At 41.1% G+C, this 21,550-nt stretch overlaps 2 protein-coding genes across 5 annotated transcripts in view; one reads left to right on the forward strand and one right to left on the reverse strand.

Annotated features, from left to right (window-relative positions):
• Positions 1 to 21,550, forward strand: part of RPL24 (ribosomal protein L24) — a gene marked incomplete at its 5' end in the record, with an annotated part of 144,625 nt that overhangs the window by 9,161 nt on the left and 113,914 nt on the right. Inside the window, one exon of one of the 2 annotated variants that reach the window (XM_082624946.1) lies at positions 14,397 to 14,402. The exons of the other annotated variant lie outside the window; for it this stretch is intronic. Within the exon in view, the coding sequence (XP_082481072.1) occupies positions 14,398 to 14,402 (5 nt within the window). Of the gene's footprint in view, positions 1 to 14,396; positions 14,403 to 21,550 lie in introns of those variants that run through there. 2 annotated transcript variants of the gene reach the window in all.
• NXPE3 (neurexophilin and PC-esterase domain family member 3) overlaps positions 15,064 to 21,550 on the reverse strand; it is a 50,803-nt gene continuing 44,316 nt past the window's right edge. For 2 of the 3 annotated variants that reach the window (XM_082624937.1, XM_082624936.1), the window contains 2 exons: positions 19,859 to 20,065; positions 15,064 to 16,499 (listed from right to left, as the gene is read on the reverse strand). In XM_082624937.1, the coding sequence (XP_082481063.1) occupies positions 15,949 to 16,499; positions 19,859 to 20,065 (758 nt within the window). In that variant the 3' untranslated portion in view covers positions 15,064 to 15,948. The remainder of the gene's footprint in view (positions 16,500 to 19,858; positions 20,066 to 21,550) is intronic. The other variant, XM_082624938.1, reaches the window with a different exon arrangement.

Here is a 21,550-nt window from a genome sequence, read left to right on the forward strand (position 1 = left end):
GGAGAAAATATTTGCCAATGAATCAATGAACAGAGGATTAATCTCCAAAATTTACAAGCAGCTCGTGCAGCTCAATATCAATAAAATAAGCAACCCAATCCAAAAATGGGCAGAAGACCTAAATAGACATTTCTCCAAAGAAAATATACAGATTGCCAACAAACACATGAAAGAATGCTCAACAACATTAATCATTAGAGAAATGTAAATCAAAACTACAATGAGATGTCATCTCACACCGGTCAGAATGGCCATCATCAAAAAATCTACAAACAATAAATGCTGGAGAGGGTGTGGAGAAAAGGGAACCCTCTTGCACTGTTGGTGGAAATGTAAACTGATACAGCCACTATGAAGAACACTAGGGAAGTTCCTTAAAAAACTAAAAATACAACTACCATATGACCCAGCAATCCCACTACTGGGCATATACCCTGAGAAAACCATAATTCAAAAAGAGTCATGTACCACAATGTTCATTGCAGCTCTATTTACAATAGCCAGGACATGGAAGCAACCTAAGCGTCCATCAACAGATGAATGGATAAAGAAGATGTGGCACATATATACAATGGAATATTACTCAGCTATAAAATGAAACAAAATTGAGTTATTTGTAGTGAGGTCGATGGTCTTAGAGTCTGTGATACAGAGTGAAGTAAGTCAGAAAGAGAAAAACAAAAACCATATGCTAACACATATATATGGAATCTAAAAAAAAAAAAATGTCATGAAGAACCTAGGGGTAAGATGGGAATAAAGACGCAGACCTACTAGAGAATGGACTTGAGGATACGGGGAGGGGGAAGGGTAAGCTGGGACAAAGTGAGAGAGTGGCATGGACATATATACACTGCCAAATGTAAAACAGATAGCTAGTGGGAAGCAGCCGCATAGCACAGGGACATCAGCTTGGTGGTTTGTGACCACCTAGAGGGGTGGGATAAGGAGGGTGGGAGGGAGGGAGTCACAAGAGGGAAGAGGTATGGGGATATATGTATATGTATAACTGATTCACTTTGTTATAAAGCAGAAACTAACACACCATTGTAAAGCAATTATACTCCAATAAAGATGTTAAAAAAAAATTCTAGTGCCATTTATACCACTCAGACTACCTGAAAAATAGGGAATAGATTTAACAAGAGTCTTCACCTGTATGAAATACAAGCAGATTCAGGTTTACCTTTGATTATGATTCCTTAGAAAATAGAAGGAGGGTGGATTTGGTTTCAATGCCTAGCCTACCTATAGTTGTATTTTATGAGACACCATACCATAACCAGCAGCCCTCCTGGAGAAAATTATAGAGAAAGGCGATAGGCTTATGTTTGAATGGACTGTTAGCACCCACATAGGTACAATGAGAGGTGAATTTTTAAATACAGGTGTGATGAGGAAAAGGAAGGGAGATCTGACAGAAACCAAGGACTCGACAAGTAACCTTAATGAAAATTACAACAAAAAGAGTAGATGCAAACAGATAATCTGATGAGAGTAACCAGATTGCTAAAACACCTGGATTTTTAAAGAAAGTCACACCTACTTTCTCATAACGAGATTCTACTGCAGAGAAGGGACTATGGGATCATGATTTGGGGAAAGCAGAATTTAAGGAAAAACAGAAACAAAACTAAGTTTTTAGCCTGTATATTTCAAGAGTCTCAAATACATGCGTCTGTGTTCATTTATCTAAAGATACTTGTTAAGGAAAAAAATTTTATTTAAAGAGAAGATAAAAATGCAATATCCAGCAATCTATCATCAGTTTAAATTCTATTGGACAGGGCTTCCCTGGTAGCACAGTGGTTAAGAATCTGCCTGCAAATGCAGGGGACACGGGTTTGAGCCCTGTTCCGAGAAGAACCCACATGCCACGGTGCAACTAAGCCCATGTGCCACAACTACTGAACAAAAACAGTCTATGCCATCATGGAGCTTACATTCTACTGGGAAAGACAGACAATAATAAAATAGCTATACAAATATAAAGGGGAATTCCCTGGTGGTCCAGTGGTTAGGAACTAAGGATCTTAGGGAACTAAGATCCCGCAAGCCACATGGCATGGCCAAAAACAAAAAAAAAGAGAAAGAAAAAGAACATTTAAAATTTAAAAATATATATATAAAGCCAGGTTGTGATAATGTGCCGTGAAGAAAAACAAAGCAAGGCAAAGGGAGACAGCCAGAGATTCTATTTTAGCCAAAGAGGTCCTGGAAAACTTCTGTATTATCTTCCAAACCTATGTGATGGCAAAGCAGTTTGAGACCTGAGAGTTCTTGTCTCCTGTCTGTTTTGAACTCTGAACAAGCTTCCCCACTCCCACAGGTTCAACTCTGACCTGTATTAAAAACTCCAGATTCCTATCTCCAGCTCTGACCTTTTCTCTGAGTTCTAATTCCATGATGCCAAGAGTATAATCGACAGAACTAAAACCAAACTAGCTTCCCCTTGGCTCCTTTACCCCCCACCAAAAGACTATCATCATTTTTCTAGAACTGTCTAGAGAACTTAATGTTTTGTCTCTTTCTGCTCCTTTATTCCACTGTAAAAAAAAATAAGTACTAAAAGTTCCTTCTCCAAAATGCTTCCCACATATCCTGTAGTCCTCATTGTCAAAAGCATCACATTTAAGAGCAGCTGGAAGTTTGTTTGGGAAAGCCCTGCTCGACCACAATTGGACCCTATGACCTCCCATATCAAAACTAAATCCCTATGCCTCGTTTTCATACCCTTCAAAATCCAGCTGCCTCAGATCTGTTATGGACTGAATTGTGTACCCCCAAAATTCATATGTTGAAGCTCTGGTCCCCAGTATCTCAGAGTGTGATTGTATTTGGAGATAAGGGCCTTTAAAGAAATAATTAAGTTAAAATGAGGCCATTAGGATGTGCCCTAATCCAATCTGACTTATGTCCTTATTAAAAGAGAGACACCACGGACATATGTGCAGAGGAAAGGCCATATGTGCACACGTGAGAAGGCAGCCATCTGCCAGCTAAGGAGAGAGGCTTCAGGAGAAACCTGCTGGCCCTTTGATCTTGGACTTCCAGCCTCCAGAACTGTGAGAAAACAAATTTCTGTTATTTAAGCCGCCCAGTCTGTAATATTGTCATGGCAGCCCTAGCAGACTAATGCACTATCCCTTCATAGTTCTATCTACTACTCAACATGCAGTCTTACAAATGATCCTGGAAAACACTACACTAATTCTTGTCCCAAACTTTTATCCAAGCTAGTATTCTTGCCTGTAATATTCTTCATCCCTTCTTAAAAGCACAGGGTTTTGAAGTCAAGCAAACCTAGATTCAAATCCCAGCTTCATTCACTTAACAGCCATGTAGCTTTAACTAACTTCTCTAAGACTGTTTTCTCAGCCATAAAATGGGTACATCACTAAATTCAGTCAGTATGTAGGTTAAATGAGGTAGTGTACATGACATGCCCAACACAGCACCTGGTACACAGCATACATTCAATGGTGATAGTTGTAGTTGATATTCATTTCTCAAAGCTCCATTTAATACCAGATTGTTAAGTATTCTGGCCTCTTTGGACCACCAGCCCAACCTGAAGAGAATATAGAAGAGGAGAATCATGGAGTCAAGCTTGGAGCCCTACCCTACAGGGCCTGATGCCACCTGAGAACATTGGAGTTAATGTGATAAGCCACGGGGAGCCAGTCAGGGTTTTTGAACCGAGGAAAAGCATGATCAAAGCCATGCTTTAGGAAGGATAAAGTGACAGCTGCGTGTAGATGATCAGGACAGACACCATGCAATACTAGAGGTGACAGGTCATAAAGAACTAAACTTGAGTGGTGCTTATAGGAACGGAAAGAGGGGAGAATTGTTTAGAGAAATATTTCAGACATATAGTCTACAAGACTGAACACTGAAAGGGAAGACAGAGTCAGAGGTCACCCCAAGGAAGGCCTTGAGATTGCTAGAGTGCTAGCACCATGAACAGAAACATGGAGGCTGGGTGAAGATGCAGGAGCACAGGGGAGGCATCAAGCTTGATTTTAACCCTCACATTTCATTCCCTGTGCTGCTCCTGCCACTGCATCTCACCCCATATCTGCAATCTGATCAGGTGCCCTTCTCTTCCAGTAAAACTGCAAGAAGGGATTTCAAAATTAATTTACACAAAGATATAAATGGTAACCTTTCTTAAGGGCTAATCTTCATTTTAAGAAAGCCCCCGCTCCAAAGATGAACAACAAGAAACGTGGATAATTGACAAACATAAGTGAGGTATGGGATGGAGACAGCATGTCCTTTAGCAAATATTATCATTACACATTCCACCTCCTGCTGCTATGAACACTTTGGCTGCAATCTGGGGCCACCCCTAGATTTTGACATTAGTGTTGTGTTTAAGAACCACTTTCTTATCTTAATGCTGGATGCTGTTCAACACTGCAAAAAAAACAAAATTGTTTTCTTTGGCTGTTTAAAAGCTGAGAAACATCAGCACAGAACAGCAGGGCTGGGAAGGTCCATGATACATCAGCATCGGCCATCCTTCAGATAGTTCCAGTTCCTCTACCCTGACACTAGAGATGCCAAGGGTAAATTCGGCAGCCTTGCCCAGTGCTCGTTTTCCATCTCCAAACCTTGTCTTCCACTGCTAATTAAACCCACCTCCTTTACCCTGGACAGAGGTATAAAATAGAAAGTCCTTACAGTCTTCAAAATAGCTGTTCACAGATTAGAAAACAAACAATTCTTTCACTTTTTTTTCCACTCTGGGTTATTTATTCAACCAAAATTCATGGAGTGACCATGCACATACACTGCAGAGGTGAGGGAAGGAGATGGAGGAAAGAAAAGGAGGGTGAAAAGCCAAACTCCTGCAATTCCTACCCTCAACACGTTCTCGGTTCAGTTAATCTTCATTCACATCTGTGGATCACCTTTGTAGCTCTCACCCCTTTAAATCTCCCACAAGCCTTTCTAGGTTTCTTTTAAATGTGGGATTCCATGGTAAATAGTCCACATTTTCAAAAGGATCTGACCCATATTTTCTAAATTCCCAGCCATGCACCTGTTTGAAAAGTGCATACATTGTAATATGTGGGCACGCAAGGGTGAGTGTGTAGGGAGAGGTTGATTTAATAGTCATGGTGCTGAATCATTCAGCAGATTATTTACCCTGAACTTCATATCACTTTCTGTCATATATTCACTGCACTCGGCCAAACACTGCACAAAATGTATTAAGAAGAAATCAACCTGGTACTGCTGCTAGAGAAAATGGTAATATTAAACATCAAATTACCATATGATCTAACTCCACTTCTGGGTATACACCCAAAAGAAGTGAAAGCAGAGACTAAAAACAGATGATTTATACACCTATGTCCACTGCAGCATTATTCACAGTAGCCAAAAGGTGGAAGCAACCCAAGTGTCCATCGAGGGAAGAATGGATACACAAAACAGGGTATGTACATAAAATGGAACATCATTCAGCCTTAGAAGGAATTTCTGACACATGCTACAACTTGGATGAAACTTGAGGATATTATGCTAAGTGAAATTAGCAAATCACAAAAGGACAAATCTTGTATGATTCCACTTATATAAAGTACCTAGAGTTGTCAACTTCATAGAGACAGAAAATAGAACAGTGGTTGCCAAGGGCCGGGGAAGGGATGAATGGGGAGTCATTGTTCGATGGATGTGAAGTTTCAGTTTAAGAAGATGAAAAATTTCTAAAGATGAAGAGTAATGATGATTGCACAACAATGTGAATGTACTTAATGACATTGAACTGTATACTTAAAAATGGTTAAGATGGTAAATTTTATGTTATATATACTTTATCACAATTTCTTAAAATATTAAAAACATTTAAGGATATAATAGAAGAAAATATTCCTGAAATAAAGAAATATGAAAAAAAGGAATCATCCCTCTTCTAGAAGCAGGTGCTTTAAAAATCCATGGAAATGATGCAGACACAAAGCAAAACACAAAGAGACAACAGGCCAGGGGAAAAATCTCTTTGACCTCAATTGAATAAGTATGTGTAAGAGCATTTACAGCTGTGTGTTTCAACCTTTCTTTCATTATCATACCCACTAAGGAAGTTTGTAGATATTTTTTCCCTAATTGTCTCCTGATGAAAGTTTAAAACCACAGATAGGGACTTCCCTGGTGGCACAGTCCTTAAGGATCCACCTGCCAATGCAGGGGACGCGGGTTCGATCCCTGGTCCAGGAAGATCCCACATGCCACGGAGTAACTAAGCCCGTGTGCCACAACTACTGAGCCTGCACTCTAGAGCCTATGAGCCACAGCTACTGAGCCTGCGTGCTCCAACTACTGAAGCCCATGCCCCTAGAGCCCGTGCTCCACAGCAAGAGAAGCCACTGCAATGAGAAGCCCATGCACCACAACCAAGAGTAGCCCCCACTCACAGCAACTAGAGAAAGCCCACGCGCAGCAACTAAGACACAACACAGCCAAATAAATAAATAAATAAAACCACGGATACACTATATATCTGTTTATGTACAATGGTCCTTTAGAGGTCACAAACCATTGTGATATCTGAGATATTGCCCCCCCAAGAACCAATTTTGCCCTCTTGTATGCAGTATCACCCTCTTTGAGAAGGCATGATTTGCAGTATTAGCGACTCCAAAAACTGGGTGCCATAACAAATAGCAAATCTGACTGAAATAATCAGAGGGCTGAGAATGCACATATACTAACCAACACTAAAATGTGTCCAAAAGTCTAGCGCCAATATTAAAAGTATCTGCACACTACTAAACGCCTGAACAAAAAGTGAGAAATTCATTTTTAGTGTCTCCAAGTATCCAGAAATTGCCATTGTAGAGATGATATAACATCTAATTGATTAACAGGTTTTTGAGAAGTTTAACTCAGATATTTGGTATCATGTATAGAGAATGTAGCATTACCATTGTAATGGTAACATAACCATGACATAGTTTCTTTTTCTACCTGGTAAAATGACATATGCAGATCTTATAGAAAAACTCCATAATTTTTCTTATTACCTGGAATTTAAGGAGCCTTATAATTTTGCTACTCAGAGTGTGGACCTTGCAACATCGGCATCACATGGAAGTTTATTAAAAATGCAGAATTACAAGCTCCACCACAGACTGACTGAAACAGAATCTGTAGTTCAATGAGATCACCAGGTAATTCTTATGCACATTAAAGTTTGAGAAACACTGCCTTAAAAGACAAATACCATCCAAGTAGATTTATTTACTACTCCACTCATCCTATACTATGGAGCCTATAGGAAATGCAAACTGGAAAAGAGTCATGCAAAATTTTTTTAAAAATCACCAGATACAAAACATGCAAATTTCTATCCTGGGGCCTACCCCCTCAAAGAAGTTAGTTCAGGTAGTTAACTCACTCTGCAATAGCAGGGATGGTTGAGAGCAGGTGAACGGGTTTGCCAGATGCCCGCAGCTCCTCTCTTCAGAAGCAGCAGCAGAGGGCCCTTCACCAGAGGTGTGATTAGGAATGCTCTTCCAAGCCTTAGCTTTTCAGCATGGAAGAAAACATCCTGAGAGGAGCCATGTGAGCAAGCAGCAGGATTCCCCTTTCTTTATTTTTATTTTTATTTTTTTACAACTTTATTGGAGTATAATTGCTTCACAATGGTGTATTCGTTTCTGCTTTATAACAAAGTGAATCAGTTATACATATACATCTGTTCCCATATCCCTTCCCTCTTGCGTCTCCCTCCCTCCCACCCTGCCTATCCCACCCCTCCAGGCGGTCACAAAGCACCGAGCTGATCTCCCTGTGCTATGCGGCTGCGGCCCCTTTCTTTATAATCCCAGCTGTTGTGTCCAAAAATGACTCAATAACTAAGAGGCTGCCTCTCCCCAAACATTAGCCCAACCACTCCCATTAATTCCACCATATAGCTTCACTCTTTGAGGTCTGAAAGATTTTCCCTGTGGTCTTCTTACAATATGAATGGTTATGGTGGTTATCAACTACCCTAACTACCTACCAGTTAAAACTGAACAGGGAGTAGATGGTAGCCAGGTGTGAGCTAGGGAAAAGGAAGGACCCTAGGGAAATCAGAGCCCTGGAAAGAGGCTGACCTCTCCCCATTGTACCTCCGCTAATATCCCAGTGGCCTGGTGGCAAGGGCACTGGCTATGGGGACACGGCCCCTCAGATGCAAATCCAAGCTCTGCCACTTACGATCTGGGGGATCTTGAACCAACTATCAATCCCTCTGAGCCTCAATTTCCTCACCTATAAAATAAGACTAATTATGCCTGCCTCAGATGCCCCTATGAGGGCTGAATGAGATCTTGCTGGTCAACTCCCAAAACGAGTGTTTAATAAATGTTAATTCCCTATCCACTAACTCCCCCAAAAAGCAGTAGCGTATTTTCATCCACTTAGTTTGGAAGGAAAGCGTTTTACCTCACAGACAGTCCCAAATTAAAGGAACAGGAAGTGCTTTAATCAGAAACCACGTATGCAAGCTTTAATGACGGGCTTCACCAAAACTGTAGGGGGCATGATGCCCTCTGAGCCTGTTAGAGATTACATAACCCCGAAACTGCCAGTCAGCAGAGAGCTGAATTCCCCTCTTAGATGTATGCATGCGTCCTCTTCTCATGGAAAATAGTGGAAATTCAAAATGGTTAAAAAGATGCTAAACCATCAAAAAAATCTTAGTTCACAAGAAATCACAGTAAAATGTCTATAAAGTTCATAGTAACTTTGAGGCAACTTCAAAAATGGATTAAGAGATCCAAGAACCATAGAAGTTTTAGGAACATCCCACTGCCCACTTTGACTACATCAGTCAAGGCCCAGGTAACATCTGGAATTAAGAATATCCACCTTTCTCACCATCAGGAGTTCAGCGTCAGGCCAAGAAAGCCAAAAGGTGAAGTCAGCCTCCTGATCTTCCTATTAACCTGGGGGGAAAAATCAAGAGGCCACCAGATGAATGTCAGCTAAGAGCCAAAAGTAAATGGTTCTCTCAGGAGCAGTTCACTGTGCATCTCAGAATAATTAGAAAATCTTCCCTCTCAGTAGTGCTCTCCGCAGCTCTTTAACTTCTGAGAGGGTTTCCTTTGGTTCCAGACTTCTTTCAGGACAAAGTAGAATGAGAGAGGTTTGCCTCAACTTCCTCAATGAGGAAAAGTCTGTAGCTGGACAACTAAATTATACTGAGCGTGGTCATCACCTCCATGCTGGGAAGGACAGTGCTAAACGTTTAACATGAGGTTTGTTGTGCGCCCACTTTTTTTTTTTTTTTTTGGCCACGCCGCATGCCTTGCCGGATCTCAGTTCCCCGACCAGGGATTAAACCCAGACCCCAGCATTAAAAGCCTGGAATCCTGGGCTTCCCTGGTGGCGCAGTGGTTGAGAGTCCGCCAGCCGATGCCGGGAACGCGGGTTCGTGCCCCGGTCCGGGAAGATCCCACATGCCGCGGAGCTGCTGGGCCCGTGAGCCATGGCCGCTGAGCCTGCGCGTCCGGAGCCTGTGCTCCGCAACGGGAGAGGCCACAACAGTGAGAGGCCCGCGTACCGCAAAAAAAAAAAAAAAAAAAAAAAAGCCTGGAATCCTAACCACTAGGCCACCAGGGGACTCCCATGCACCCAGCTCTTGTGCTAACTCTTCCCAGACTGTCTCTCCTATAGCCTCTGTACCCTACCCAACTGTGTCTTTAGCCAAAGCAAATTGTTATAATGAAGAGAGGTGGTAGATCATACATTGAAGCCAAATAAAAAGACTTTAGGGTTATCTGAATGTTTAGATGATCTGTGTGGTCGATCTCCTCCTCTATCAGGGATTGTTGAGGGGAATGAATAAGCCTTTGAAAATTTTCTCTTCTTTTATTGTCTAAACAACCTACTGACAGGAGAGGCAAAAAAAAAAAAAAATATTCCACCTGATCAATAATGTATTTCTTTAGATGCCAGATTTAAAGTGAGGGAATATATATTACAAAGTGCTTAAAATTTACATAATAAATGTCATCCTCTGAGACACCGCCACACCATATGGCCAGTTCACTAATCCTCCTGGAGACAATCTCAATCCATCCTACCTAGAAATGCACTTTTATTCACACAAAATCCCAGACTGTAATAGATCTGGGGGTTCAGCCAAGTCATCAAAGTTCAAGATTTCCTTTGTTCATACAATGGTCTTGTAATACATGTCTTTCATTTTACAAAGGTAATATAAGAACTACATGCTACACAACATTTTGATCTACTCAGATATATTTTTCCATAAAGATATAGTTCTATGCAGTTCTATGCCTACCCTTGGTGAGAAAGTATACCTCTAAGCCCACACCCAAACTTCCTGGGAGATTTCTACTTAGGAGTATCAAAGCCTACTTCACTGGCTAAATAAAAGTTTTTACATTAGATTTATGATACTTTCCTCACCCATCCTACCAACCTCTTCCATCAGCATCTTAGTCTTTCCTGGACCTTCAAGGTGAACAGACACAATTCACAGTCATTACCAAACTATAAAAACATCCCAAATTTTCCTTCCCCAAAATACTGCCCCCTAATATTTTGCCCCAAAACAAGTATGATCACCCAAATATCAGAAAGTGACTCCAAAGAATCTGAATATGGGAAAAGAAAAAAAAAAAGCATTTAAGATACTTTTTCATACTAAATATCAAATAATAAAAATATACCTTTGTGTTTGAAGAGTCAAGTCATACAGATACGTAAAGGCAAATCAACTGTTTCCAGCTGTAATCAGCGATAATAACCCAAGTACGTGAGAGCATGAGAAAGATGATCAGTTTCCTTTTGAGGTTACATGATAAGCAGCAGCGACAGTTAAGCAGCCTTTTTCTCTAAGAACTCGCCGGCGGCGTCTGACCTCTTGGCAAGAGAAGGCCAGGCCCTCTCCCTGGCCCCCTTTATAGCGTTCGCTTGTTGCTCCCCGCTCTAGAAAGGGAGGGGGGCGGGGGACGCTAAGGACCTGTTTCCTAAAATACAGAATACGGTCCAACTCTCATTCGAAAGGGTATGCGTGGGCACAGAGGAGGGGCAGAGGAGGCGGGAAGGGAGCAGCAAGGACTTAGTTCGTGGACTTTTTTTTCTGCACCCTGGAAATTCCCAGGCCAGAAAGGTACCGACCCTAGTCCCGGACATTCCCCTCAAGGGTCGGCTCCAAGACCTGGACTGGAACCGCGCAGAGGAATCAGAAGCAAATCTGTAAACAAAACGTTTTTTTTTAGGGATGCCTTTTTAAAACATCTCAGTGAACTTACTGCCTGCATTGGCCTTGCCCCCTCCTTAGATTCACCTTCTCTGCTTCTTTCGCTTTTTCTGTACAGCCTTTAAGTGCGGAGGCTGAGGAGGGGGATGCTTTCTACAGCGCGGCTTTTCAAATATGGCAATCAGAAAGTAGTGTCCCCATCGTGTGCCCTCACTGACAAACTAAAGAACAAGGAATCTGCGATGTAAATAAAGCAGTGGTCCCGTAACATGAAGATTACATTATTTTCATGTGGGGTGAATTTCAACAGAGAATGAACCATTGCGCAACAGTGAAAGGATATCTTCTACGACATTAGGTTTCACTGTGGCTTCTTTTTCTTTTGGGACACTTTCGACTGTCATCTCTGTACTGCTTCCCCCGCCCCGTTCCCCCCAAGGCAGTCTTACAATCCAGCTTTAGAATTAGACAGGAAATATCTGCTTCTCCAGTAGGAATGGGCATCTAGACCTAAACACCAGAAGATCCTTAAAACTTTAAGACAGCAGACCGTTCTTCTTAAAAGCCTGACTTCCTCTCATTTCACGCAGAATATTGAAAAGCAAAATGTAACACACTTAAGTTCACACGCTTTCTAAAAAGTTAAGCTGTAAGTGCACTTCGGAGACAAAGTGAACCTGAAGTGCATTTTGTGCCCTTCTACCTCCTGCGTCCTATAAACTGATGCCCTCAACAACCCTCTGATTGTCCACCCTCACCCCCGTCCTCCCCCAGGATTCCTAGGCGCCCCTTGCACTCTGGGACTGTGGCCTCACTTTCAAAGAGGAAAAGAGCACTTTCCAGACCTTATTTCTTTACTGCACACTGAGGAGTCAGGCAAATGCACTCCACTGTAGACATAAACCCTGGAGAGAATAATGTTTAACACAAGAGAATGAATACACTTGGATTTCTGGCATGAGCGACTAGCTAATCTTTAAAAGCTGAATTTACCCAGATCTACAAAGATAATGCTGAGCAGCTTTTTTTTTGGGGGGGGGGGCGGGAAGGGAAGGGGTGGGAACGGAGCGGGGAGGTCTTATTTCTTTTGTTTCCCTTGGAGGTTTATTTCCTAGTACTTTCTGGGTAACTGCTATTTCCTTTAATAGGGCCCAGAAGCAGACTCACCTCTGGCTTGCAACTCACGGATTTAAAGGCTTACCATACACATTCTTGGCAAGCGCCCAGACGAATCAATCTGAAACTTAATACCTGAAGCTGGGAAGTATCAGTCAGTTGGTATTTAACAAAATGATAGTTGTTCAGAAAGGTAAAATGGATCATATTGGAACAACAAACTTATATTTGCTAAAGAAAAGTTACTCAACTTTTATAAAATATAATTTTCATAGAAGAGCCTTATTATGGATTCTCCCTTTCACAAGTAGCATCAAATCAATCATTTGAGTTCTAGAATATGAGGAGATCCACTAAATGAAGTTAATGCTGTCATTCCAAAATAAAAATTGATATTTTAACCCAATGAAGTTATATATTAATCACCATTTTAATATTTTATTATAAATCTAAATGGCCAACCTATGTAAATAATGATATCATTTAGCTAAACTGTTAGGCAGACTTTTATAATTAAGTCATGAAAACATAGAAAAATATTTGTATGTTAAATTAAAAAACACAGATAAAAATTACATGTTCTCTGTGATTACAGCTATGTGATTTAAAAAACCTAGAAGAAAATAAACTAAACTGCTAATGCTCATTGCAGATGATAGAATTATGGATTCTATCCATAGATTTTCTTTTTCTAGATTTTACAATATGTTTATTTAATATCCTTTACATTTACAATGGAAAATATATTTAAAATAAACTATATTATTTGGCTGGCAAGCTAACAGTCACAACTCTGTGGTATTGGCTTAAAATAAACTTTTCAGAAGAAATTAAAATATTGTGTCTAGGGGCTTCCCTGGTGGTGCAGTGGTTGGGAGTCCGCCTGCCGATGCAGGGGACATGGGTTCGTGCCCCGGTCCGGGAAGATCCCACATGCCGCGGAGCGGCTGGGCCCGTGAGCCATGGCCGCTGAGCCTGCACGTCTGGAGCCTGTGCTCCGCAAAGGGAGAGGCCACAACAGTGAGAGGCCCACGTACCACAAAAAAAAAATATATATATATATATATATATATATATATATATAGTATCTAATTGTTCTGAGAATGATTTAGGTAATATTCCAAACTCTACACTTAGGCATTTTTTTTTACTTCCATATGAGCATAGTAAGACACATTAGAAGGACAGAGTGAATGAGAATACTTTAAGAAACTGTGTCATCAGTTCTTTAGGACATGTCACTAAATCAAAAATTAATGGGATGAGATCACGAGAAATCATTTGCACATACAAGTAGTACCACTCCAAAGCTCTGGAGAGGCAGTGGAAATTGAAATTCTCCTGGGAAGACATGACTCAGCCTCCTCCAGTGATCCTTGAGTAAATGCTCAAAAGTTCTTTCATAAAAAATAAAACCTCTTTATAAAGTCCAAAAAGTTCTAGTTGAAAAGGGCTATGGACTCTCACATACCTTAGTTCAAATCTAAACTCAAGTTCCTCATCTATAAAATGGAGCTATTATCTGCACTATTAGACCATGATCAGAATTAAATGTTATGGGAAAAGCTCCTAAAATAATAGACAAAAAAGTATTATTTCCTTAGTTCTATCTTCCCTCTATGTTTCTCAAAACGTAGAATACCACCATTGCATCAGAACTCCTGGGCATTTGTCACTAAGGTTGATTCCACAATTCCCAGAGGCGTAGCCCCTAATTCTGCATTTTTATCAAATGTTCCACGTGAGGGACTTCCCTAGTGGCACAGTGGTTAAGAATCCGCCTGCCAGTGCAGGGGACACGGGTTCGAGCCCTGGTCCAGGAAGATCCCATGTGTCACAGAGCAACTAAGCCCATGCGCCACAACTACAGAGCCTGTGGTCTAGAGCCCACAAGCCACAACTACTGAGCCTATGTGCCACAACTAATGAATCCCACACGCCCAGAGCCTACGCTGAGCAACAAGAGAAGCCATCACAGTGAGAAGCCCACGCACCGCAACAAAGAGTAGCCACCGCTCACCGCAACGAGAGAAAACTCGCACGCAGCAATGAAGGCCCTATGCAGCCAAAAAAAAATTAATTAATTTTATTTAAAAAAATTCCAAGTGATCCTTAGACACTCTAAAGTCCATTAAAATTAAGCCATCTTAATATATTTAACTACCTGCTCCACTTCAGACTCAGAAAATAATTTAAAATCATATTTATTTATTTTATAAACTTGAAGGTGGCCCTCAAGGCTAGGAAAGAAAGATCTTAAACTCTCTGTTTTAAGTTAAAAACCCAGATTCTTTGACCCATTCTTCTAAGGGTGTATTTTTTCATGATTTAGGCATCTGTCTTCATCTCTAAAGCCTCCCCAGTTTCTTCACATGTTCATTTAGAGATAAACAAAACTATATTGTAGCTCAAAAAGAAAAGAGTACTTACTGAAATGGCACAAATTAATTTAAACTTATTTAAAATTAAAAAAGTAAAGACAGTCAAGTAAAATTGATAATTCAATTATTTTAAGAGAGCCAACAGGAACAGCACCTTTTACTTCCAAGCATGACAGAATGTGTGTACCTTATGCCCAAATCAACCCATCACAGATTTCAATATCTAAATTTAATTTTTAATTAGATTTTAATTTCTAATTCAAAATAACAACAATTTCTAATTTCAAAATAACAACCAAAAAAGAAATACTCAAAATTGATGAAATAATTTCCACAACTTTATAACAAACAATAGCAATCTTTACATAAAAGTCAATTCTTAAAACCCTCAAACTTCAGAACACAAAAATAAATTTTCCTTTATAGATTTTCCCCTTCCAGATCCAAAAGTGGTTATTTTAGAATAAGTATTCATCCTGTAAAATTTAGCTGAATCAGATAAGTAGCAATTACCCAATGCAAATATCAATTCAATGCACAGATTTTATATATACTGCTTTCATATTTCCCTTTTGCTTCTTTTCTAGATAGAAGCCGGACACTGTAAATATTCTCATTAGAAAGTTCTGACCAAGGACACTGGCCTTTTCAAATAATCCAGAAAAAACTGGATCATCAAGATAAACTTCTAAGACACAGCAGTCTTCAGTATGTTACAGGAGCCACTGACTACAAGCCTTGGGGTTAATTCACTTCCCACTGAAGATGTACCAATTACGCTTTTCATGTAGATGTGCTCAATTTCCTTTACCAGACAAGATACAAACACTCCACTGCCAACCAAACTTGTCCCTTCCACTTAGGTCACAACATTTTTCACACTTTTTAGCACAGTATCCCCTCCCCTCCCAGGAGAAGCTAGTTCAAACACACTCATTAGTATCTTTGGTTACAAGGCCAATATAGTGTGTAAATGCTGTTAATAATCGTTCCCCCATGGATAAGTCAAGATGGGAAAAAATCCTATAGGTAGATATAAACGTAATCTGCATTTTCTAAGCTCCTTACAAGTCATTATATAAAGTCCAGCTCTTTTTCAAAATTTTAAATACATATCAATGGCAGCCATCTCTCCATAGGGCCACCCATAAACTTTCCGTAGTGCAGGTGATAGAGACGGTCACTGAATGTGATTCCTCCAGTCCCCTGCAGGGCAGACTAGCTCTCCAAGGGGCACACAAAGGACAAGAACATGTCCAGTTGGTTCTTCACAATAACTTCATCTGGATGTAGCTTGTGGGGCAGATAATGGGCCAGGGTCATCTCCCAGGCATCAACAAGATATACCCCAACTCCTGAGAACATCTTCCGAAGGATGGTGTCCAGCTGAAAGTTATACCAGTCGCTGTTGAAAAGGCTCACTTCAGGTCCCAGTTCTTGGGCGTTGGCTGTCCGGATGACTACCACAGTCTTAGGGCTTCGATCCAAGAGCTGGACCACGGCTCGACGGATGTTCCTGAGCCGCCGGATATACACTTCCAAGGGGAACGTGCTGAAATGAGACCACACAGCTATGGCAACCACTGTGTTCTTCCCTCCCACGATGCCATTCAGCTCATTCGCCACATAACGGAGGTCATTGCTAAAGACGGTCGTGAAGCGGATCGGTGGACCGTGGCAGCGGTATTTGAGCAGGATGTTGTGTTTCTGGTCCACCGCGAGGAAGGGACCCACATTCTTGGGGCTACCCAAGTTAAACTCCACTAAGTCTGAAACAAGTAAAACTCAAATTCATAAGAATGTTTAAACCAAGCGATATATTTTGATTATTCTTTACTTAGTGGCTTCAAAGAACAATCTTTTTAAATAAAACAACAAAAAGGTACAATACAAATGTAAAGGAAACACACCTATTTCACTTCACCTTGGCCCCCTTGGCTTCAATGGACCTTTATATTTTAACATATTTATTACTTAAATAACTCCATAAGCATGACATTACAAGTAATACCATCAGCAATTGATTCTAGACATGAGAAGCAAAATAACCTGTTTACCTCTAATTATTAGGCCAAGAAATCTTCCTGTTTGCACTGACTGTTGAATATCTAAACATTGATTTGGCATTTACACATTACTGTTCTAACAGATCAATATTATTTCTTCCAGGTCAAGAACTATATAACTTCTGCTTTTTTACAAACACATAATAGTAACCAAATAGCTCTTTTTGAAATAAGCAAAAGAAAGAAGCAACCATGCTTCTTTTGATTTTCAATTTCACCCTATGGATGGAAAATCCTGTTTATGTCTTAGAAAACTTCTCTCTGTCTGTCATAACAAACACAGCAGCACAAGTTAGAATCCCCTTCTCTCCCTCTACTTTATCTAAGTTGTGTTTCCAAGTCCTGCTCCTCTGAAGGTCCCGGGAATCAATGGTTATTCTCCCTTATTACTCCTCAAAAAGGCTGTACAATTCATCACTGAACATTCACCCCATGAGGAAAGAGGGTCTGTCTCATATCCCTAAATATTCCTATAAGTGCGTTACACAGACCAGATTAAGTAACCCTTGGCAGCCAAACTGAATTCACATTTCCTAAGCACCTATTCCGTGCCAGCACTATTGTGCTATAAGCCAGCAATGCAGGACTTTGCTGGCAGTCCAGTGGTTAAGACTCCACACTTCCACTGCAGGGGGCATGGGTTCAATCCCTGGTCAGGGAATTAAGATCCCTCATGGCATGGCCAAAAAGAAAAAAAAAAAAAAATCAAATAAAAAAATAATAAATTAGAATAGTTTCCCAGCTTAAAAAAAAAAAGCCAGCAATGCTCAGATGGGTAAGTCACAGTCCTTGCCCTCAAGGAGTTTACAGTCAATTCTGAAGAAGTACCATCAAACTATAATTGTCCCACATTATTTACTCTTAAGGGTTAAAGTCAAGGTTTCACTTTTTTCTCCATGAGTTCCCAGGCTCCTCTTCTAGATTCTCATACCTAATTCATTACTACTTAGCATGTGGCCCCACTTAAATTGAATAAAAGCTCAATTAACCATTCTTTCTTTTGATTAAGATCAAGCCCAACACAAGGCTTTATCGGGTAAAAATCTGTCTGCAAAGGGTAGGGTGGAAAATGCCCAACACACGCAATGTGATCATTGCTATGAAAGGAAATACCAAGCTACGTCATTAGAACTTAAGAATCAAGCAACTGGGGCTTCCCTGGTGGCACAGTGGTTAGGAATCCGCCTGCCAATGCAGGGGACACGGGTTCGAGCCCTGGTCTGGGAAGATCCCACATGCCACAGAGCAACTAAGCCTGTGCACCACAACTACTGAGTCTGTGCTATAGAGCCCATGAGCACAACTACCGAAGCCCGTGTGCCACGATGACTGAAGCCCGTGTGCCTAGAGCCTGTGCTCTGCAACAAGAGAAGCCACCACAATGAGAAGCCCTCACACCTCAACAAAGAGTAGTCCCCACTCGCTGCAACTAGAGGAAGCCCACGTGCAGGAAGGGAAGACACAACACACCCAAAAATAAATAAAATAAATCTATTAAAAAAAAAGAAAAGAATCAAGCAACTACAGGCTCCTGGAGGGCCCTGGCTGGTCAACACCGAACTGTGCCTAGCATCATGCCATACAAATGATTTCCATTCTCCTGCTTTTTAACTTACGCTTCATCAACTAGAACTCTGCTGTGTCTGTTTCAATAAAAAAGCAAGCAAATCAAAAATGGAATTAACTTTCTATTTTGGGGGGTCATATCTACTTCCTCCTTTCCTTCCTTCTAAAAATTAAATTTGAAACTAAGTTGATATAGTAAATAGAAGAGAAAAAAGAAAAACATCACACACAACCACTCCCAACTGTGGGAATTTGCTTTATGAAAAGCCCTGTCCATAAACAGCCATCAAAAACAGTTCCCTCGGGACTCCCTGGTGGCGCAGTGGTTGAGAGTCCGCCTGCCGATGCAGGGGATACGGGTTCGTGCCCCGGTCTGGGAGGATCCCATATGCCGCGGAGCGGCTGGGCCCGTGAGCCATGGCCGCTGAGCCTGCGCATCCGGAGCCTGTGCTCCGCAACGGGAGAGGCCACAACAGTGAGAGGCCCGCGTACGAGAAAAAAAAAAAAAAAAAAACAGTTCCCTCTGCTCAACGTGATGTGGCAGCCTGGATGGAAAGGGAGTTTGGGAGAGAATGGATACACGTATATGTATGGCAGGGTCGCTTTGCGGTACACCTGAAACTATCACAACATTGTTCATCGGCTATATTCCAAAAATAAAAAGTTTAAAAAAAAAAATTAAAAGCACACAAACAAACAAAAAAACCCAGTTCCCACAGAACTGTTCATCAGCTCTCTAAACCCTAAGCGGGGCCTTTAGTCCTGCTGCCCCGAATCCATCCCTCCTCGCTCCATCCACACCACTTCCAGGAAGAGGAAAAGGCCCACTGTGAATAAGGGATGGCCCTCCCATGAGTGGGGTTTTATTCCAAGTCTGGAGAGCTGCCCCAGAGCCCAGCAGGGAGACCAAGAAGCTAAGAAGACTGGGACTGACCAGAATCTCCCTTGCTGGGAGGCAGCTCCACCTCAGAGTCACACCAATGGACGGCCCAAGGGGTGAGCAGGGATGGCTCTGCCGCATGGATGCATTAAAATGCGCGACAGTTTCGCTGCCTCCTTCCACTTAAAGCTGTGATAAACTTGGAGTTGGACCAAACAGAACTAGAAGAGAAACAACTGGAAATGTTCACTTCTATCTCACAGCCCAGAATGCTAGAAGTGAAAGACACTTGTGAGGTGACAGTGTCCTGATGCCGCAGCTCACACTTGGAGAAGTGAAGCCCTGAGAAGTAGATGACTCGTCCAGGGTCACACAGCTCATGAGTGGTATGAACTTCAACAAGCAGCCAGTGCTTTCATCGATGCGTCACAGCCCCACCATTGATCAGAAACTATCAGTCATCTCTCCAAGGTTAGGACACCTCTTCAGTCCTACAGAGAAATAACTGCTTCCTCACCTGATGCCTTTCTTCAGGCACCAGACTGGGTCTGCTTATTTCAAAGCTGAATGTTGTATGTGTGGGAAAGAGTTATGAAACAAAAAGCAAAGTACCAACCTGGAACAAATGTAGTGAGGTATTCAAACCATTGCCTGATTGTCGAGTCACCAAATAAATACACCACTTTTCTCTGTAAGCATTCTGTAATGTTGTCAGGGTCATTAAACTGGCGCATCTTAAACTTTCTGGGCCTCCACTGATTTTTGTAATAATAGCCAGAAGGAAAAGTTCCTAAGCCTTGAGATAGTTCTAGGTTGTTGGTTTCTGGAGAAAAAAAAAAAAAAAAAAAAGATATTCTGAAATTCTCCTCCAAAAAACCATACCTAAAAAATGTTCCAAGAAACACAATTATGCCCCTATGTTTGTTAGCTTGCTGGCTACGGATAACATTTCCTGCCATCACATCTCAAAGAAATCCCAGACTTTCCCCCTCCTACAAAAAGTTCTCCTTTGCACAAAAATAGGAAGATCTGAAGTGGGTGTGAGGGTGTTTGTGGACACCCTCAAAGGGGAAAGGGGACGTTGATCATTCCCTCTGATTATGCATGTTTTTCTCAAAGCCAAAAATAAAGGCAGGCCAAAACCAAGGAAATGTGTAGATCTAAGCATTGTCCAGCATTATCCCAGAACAGGAGAAGAACTTCTCATCCAAGTGCCTGCGAGGCAAGTAAAAATTTAAATTCATATTTTACATATGCATAATAATATTAGTCCACACTGTTTCTCAGTCCATTAAAAAGAAAAGTTTCAATCCATGGGTCCTACAATCAAATATTAACTCGGAAAACCACCACTGAATACAGAAAACAAACCAATGACACACATTCTAAAGATTTACTGCCCACAACACAAAAGTTTCAGAAGTCTTTATGCACAATGAACAATATTAAAATTGCATCAGCAGTGTGTACTCATGGTTGTAGCCTAGCTACACGTGATAACACAAGTGCCGGGATACCTTTCACAGAGAAAGTCAACACCTTTCTGTCCTAACACCTCCCTCAGAAAATGCCACTGCAAAAATGGCACGCTTTACATGCTTCAACGGGGATGCCTAATATTTCTTGCAGGTTTACTCTGCACCAGACACTGTTCTGAGCAATTAAATGTATTATCTCATGGGATGCTCACAATAACCCTTTAAGGTAGGTCCTATTATCCCTACCTTTCAAAACATTTAAGCAACTTGATCCAGAGCTAGTATGTAGCAAAGCCAGGATCTAATCCAAGCCGGTGAGCCCCCAAGCCCATGCTCTTAACCACTGTGTTACATCGCCTCTCAAAAAGAGATGCTAATAGATATCTTTCTTTTCGGCTTTTTTCCTGAAAGAGTACATTTATTCATTTCTAACACTTATTATTCAAACCTGCAATCTTCAAAAAACCACCAATCATTTTATATCACTCCCTTACACAGCCCAAAGTTGAAATCTTGATCATAATCCAGTAATTTTATAGTCTCACCTGTTAAACCACAATTTAAAATCCAAATGCTCAGAAATTAAAATTAAAATTTAAATTTAAATGAGTCTCCTATTTGTGACTATTTTCAGCTTTGACTTCTTGATATTTTCTCTATACTAAAAATTATTTTGGAAGGAGACCTTCAAGATGGCGGAGGAGTAAGATGCGGAGATCACCTTCCTCCCCACAAATACATCAGAAATACATCTACACGTGGAACAACTCCTACAGAACACCTACTGAACGCTGGCAGAAGACCTCAGACCTCCCAAAAGGGAAGAAACT

The sequence above is a fragment of the Mesoplodon mirus genome (genome assembly GCF_964341445.2).
Source record: "Mesoplodon mirus genome assembly, chromosome: 6".
In the NCBI taxonomy this organism is placed as follows: domain Eukaryota; kingdom Metazoa; phylum Chordata; class Mammalia; order Artiodactyla; family Ziphiidae; genus Mesoplodon; species Mesoplodon mirus.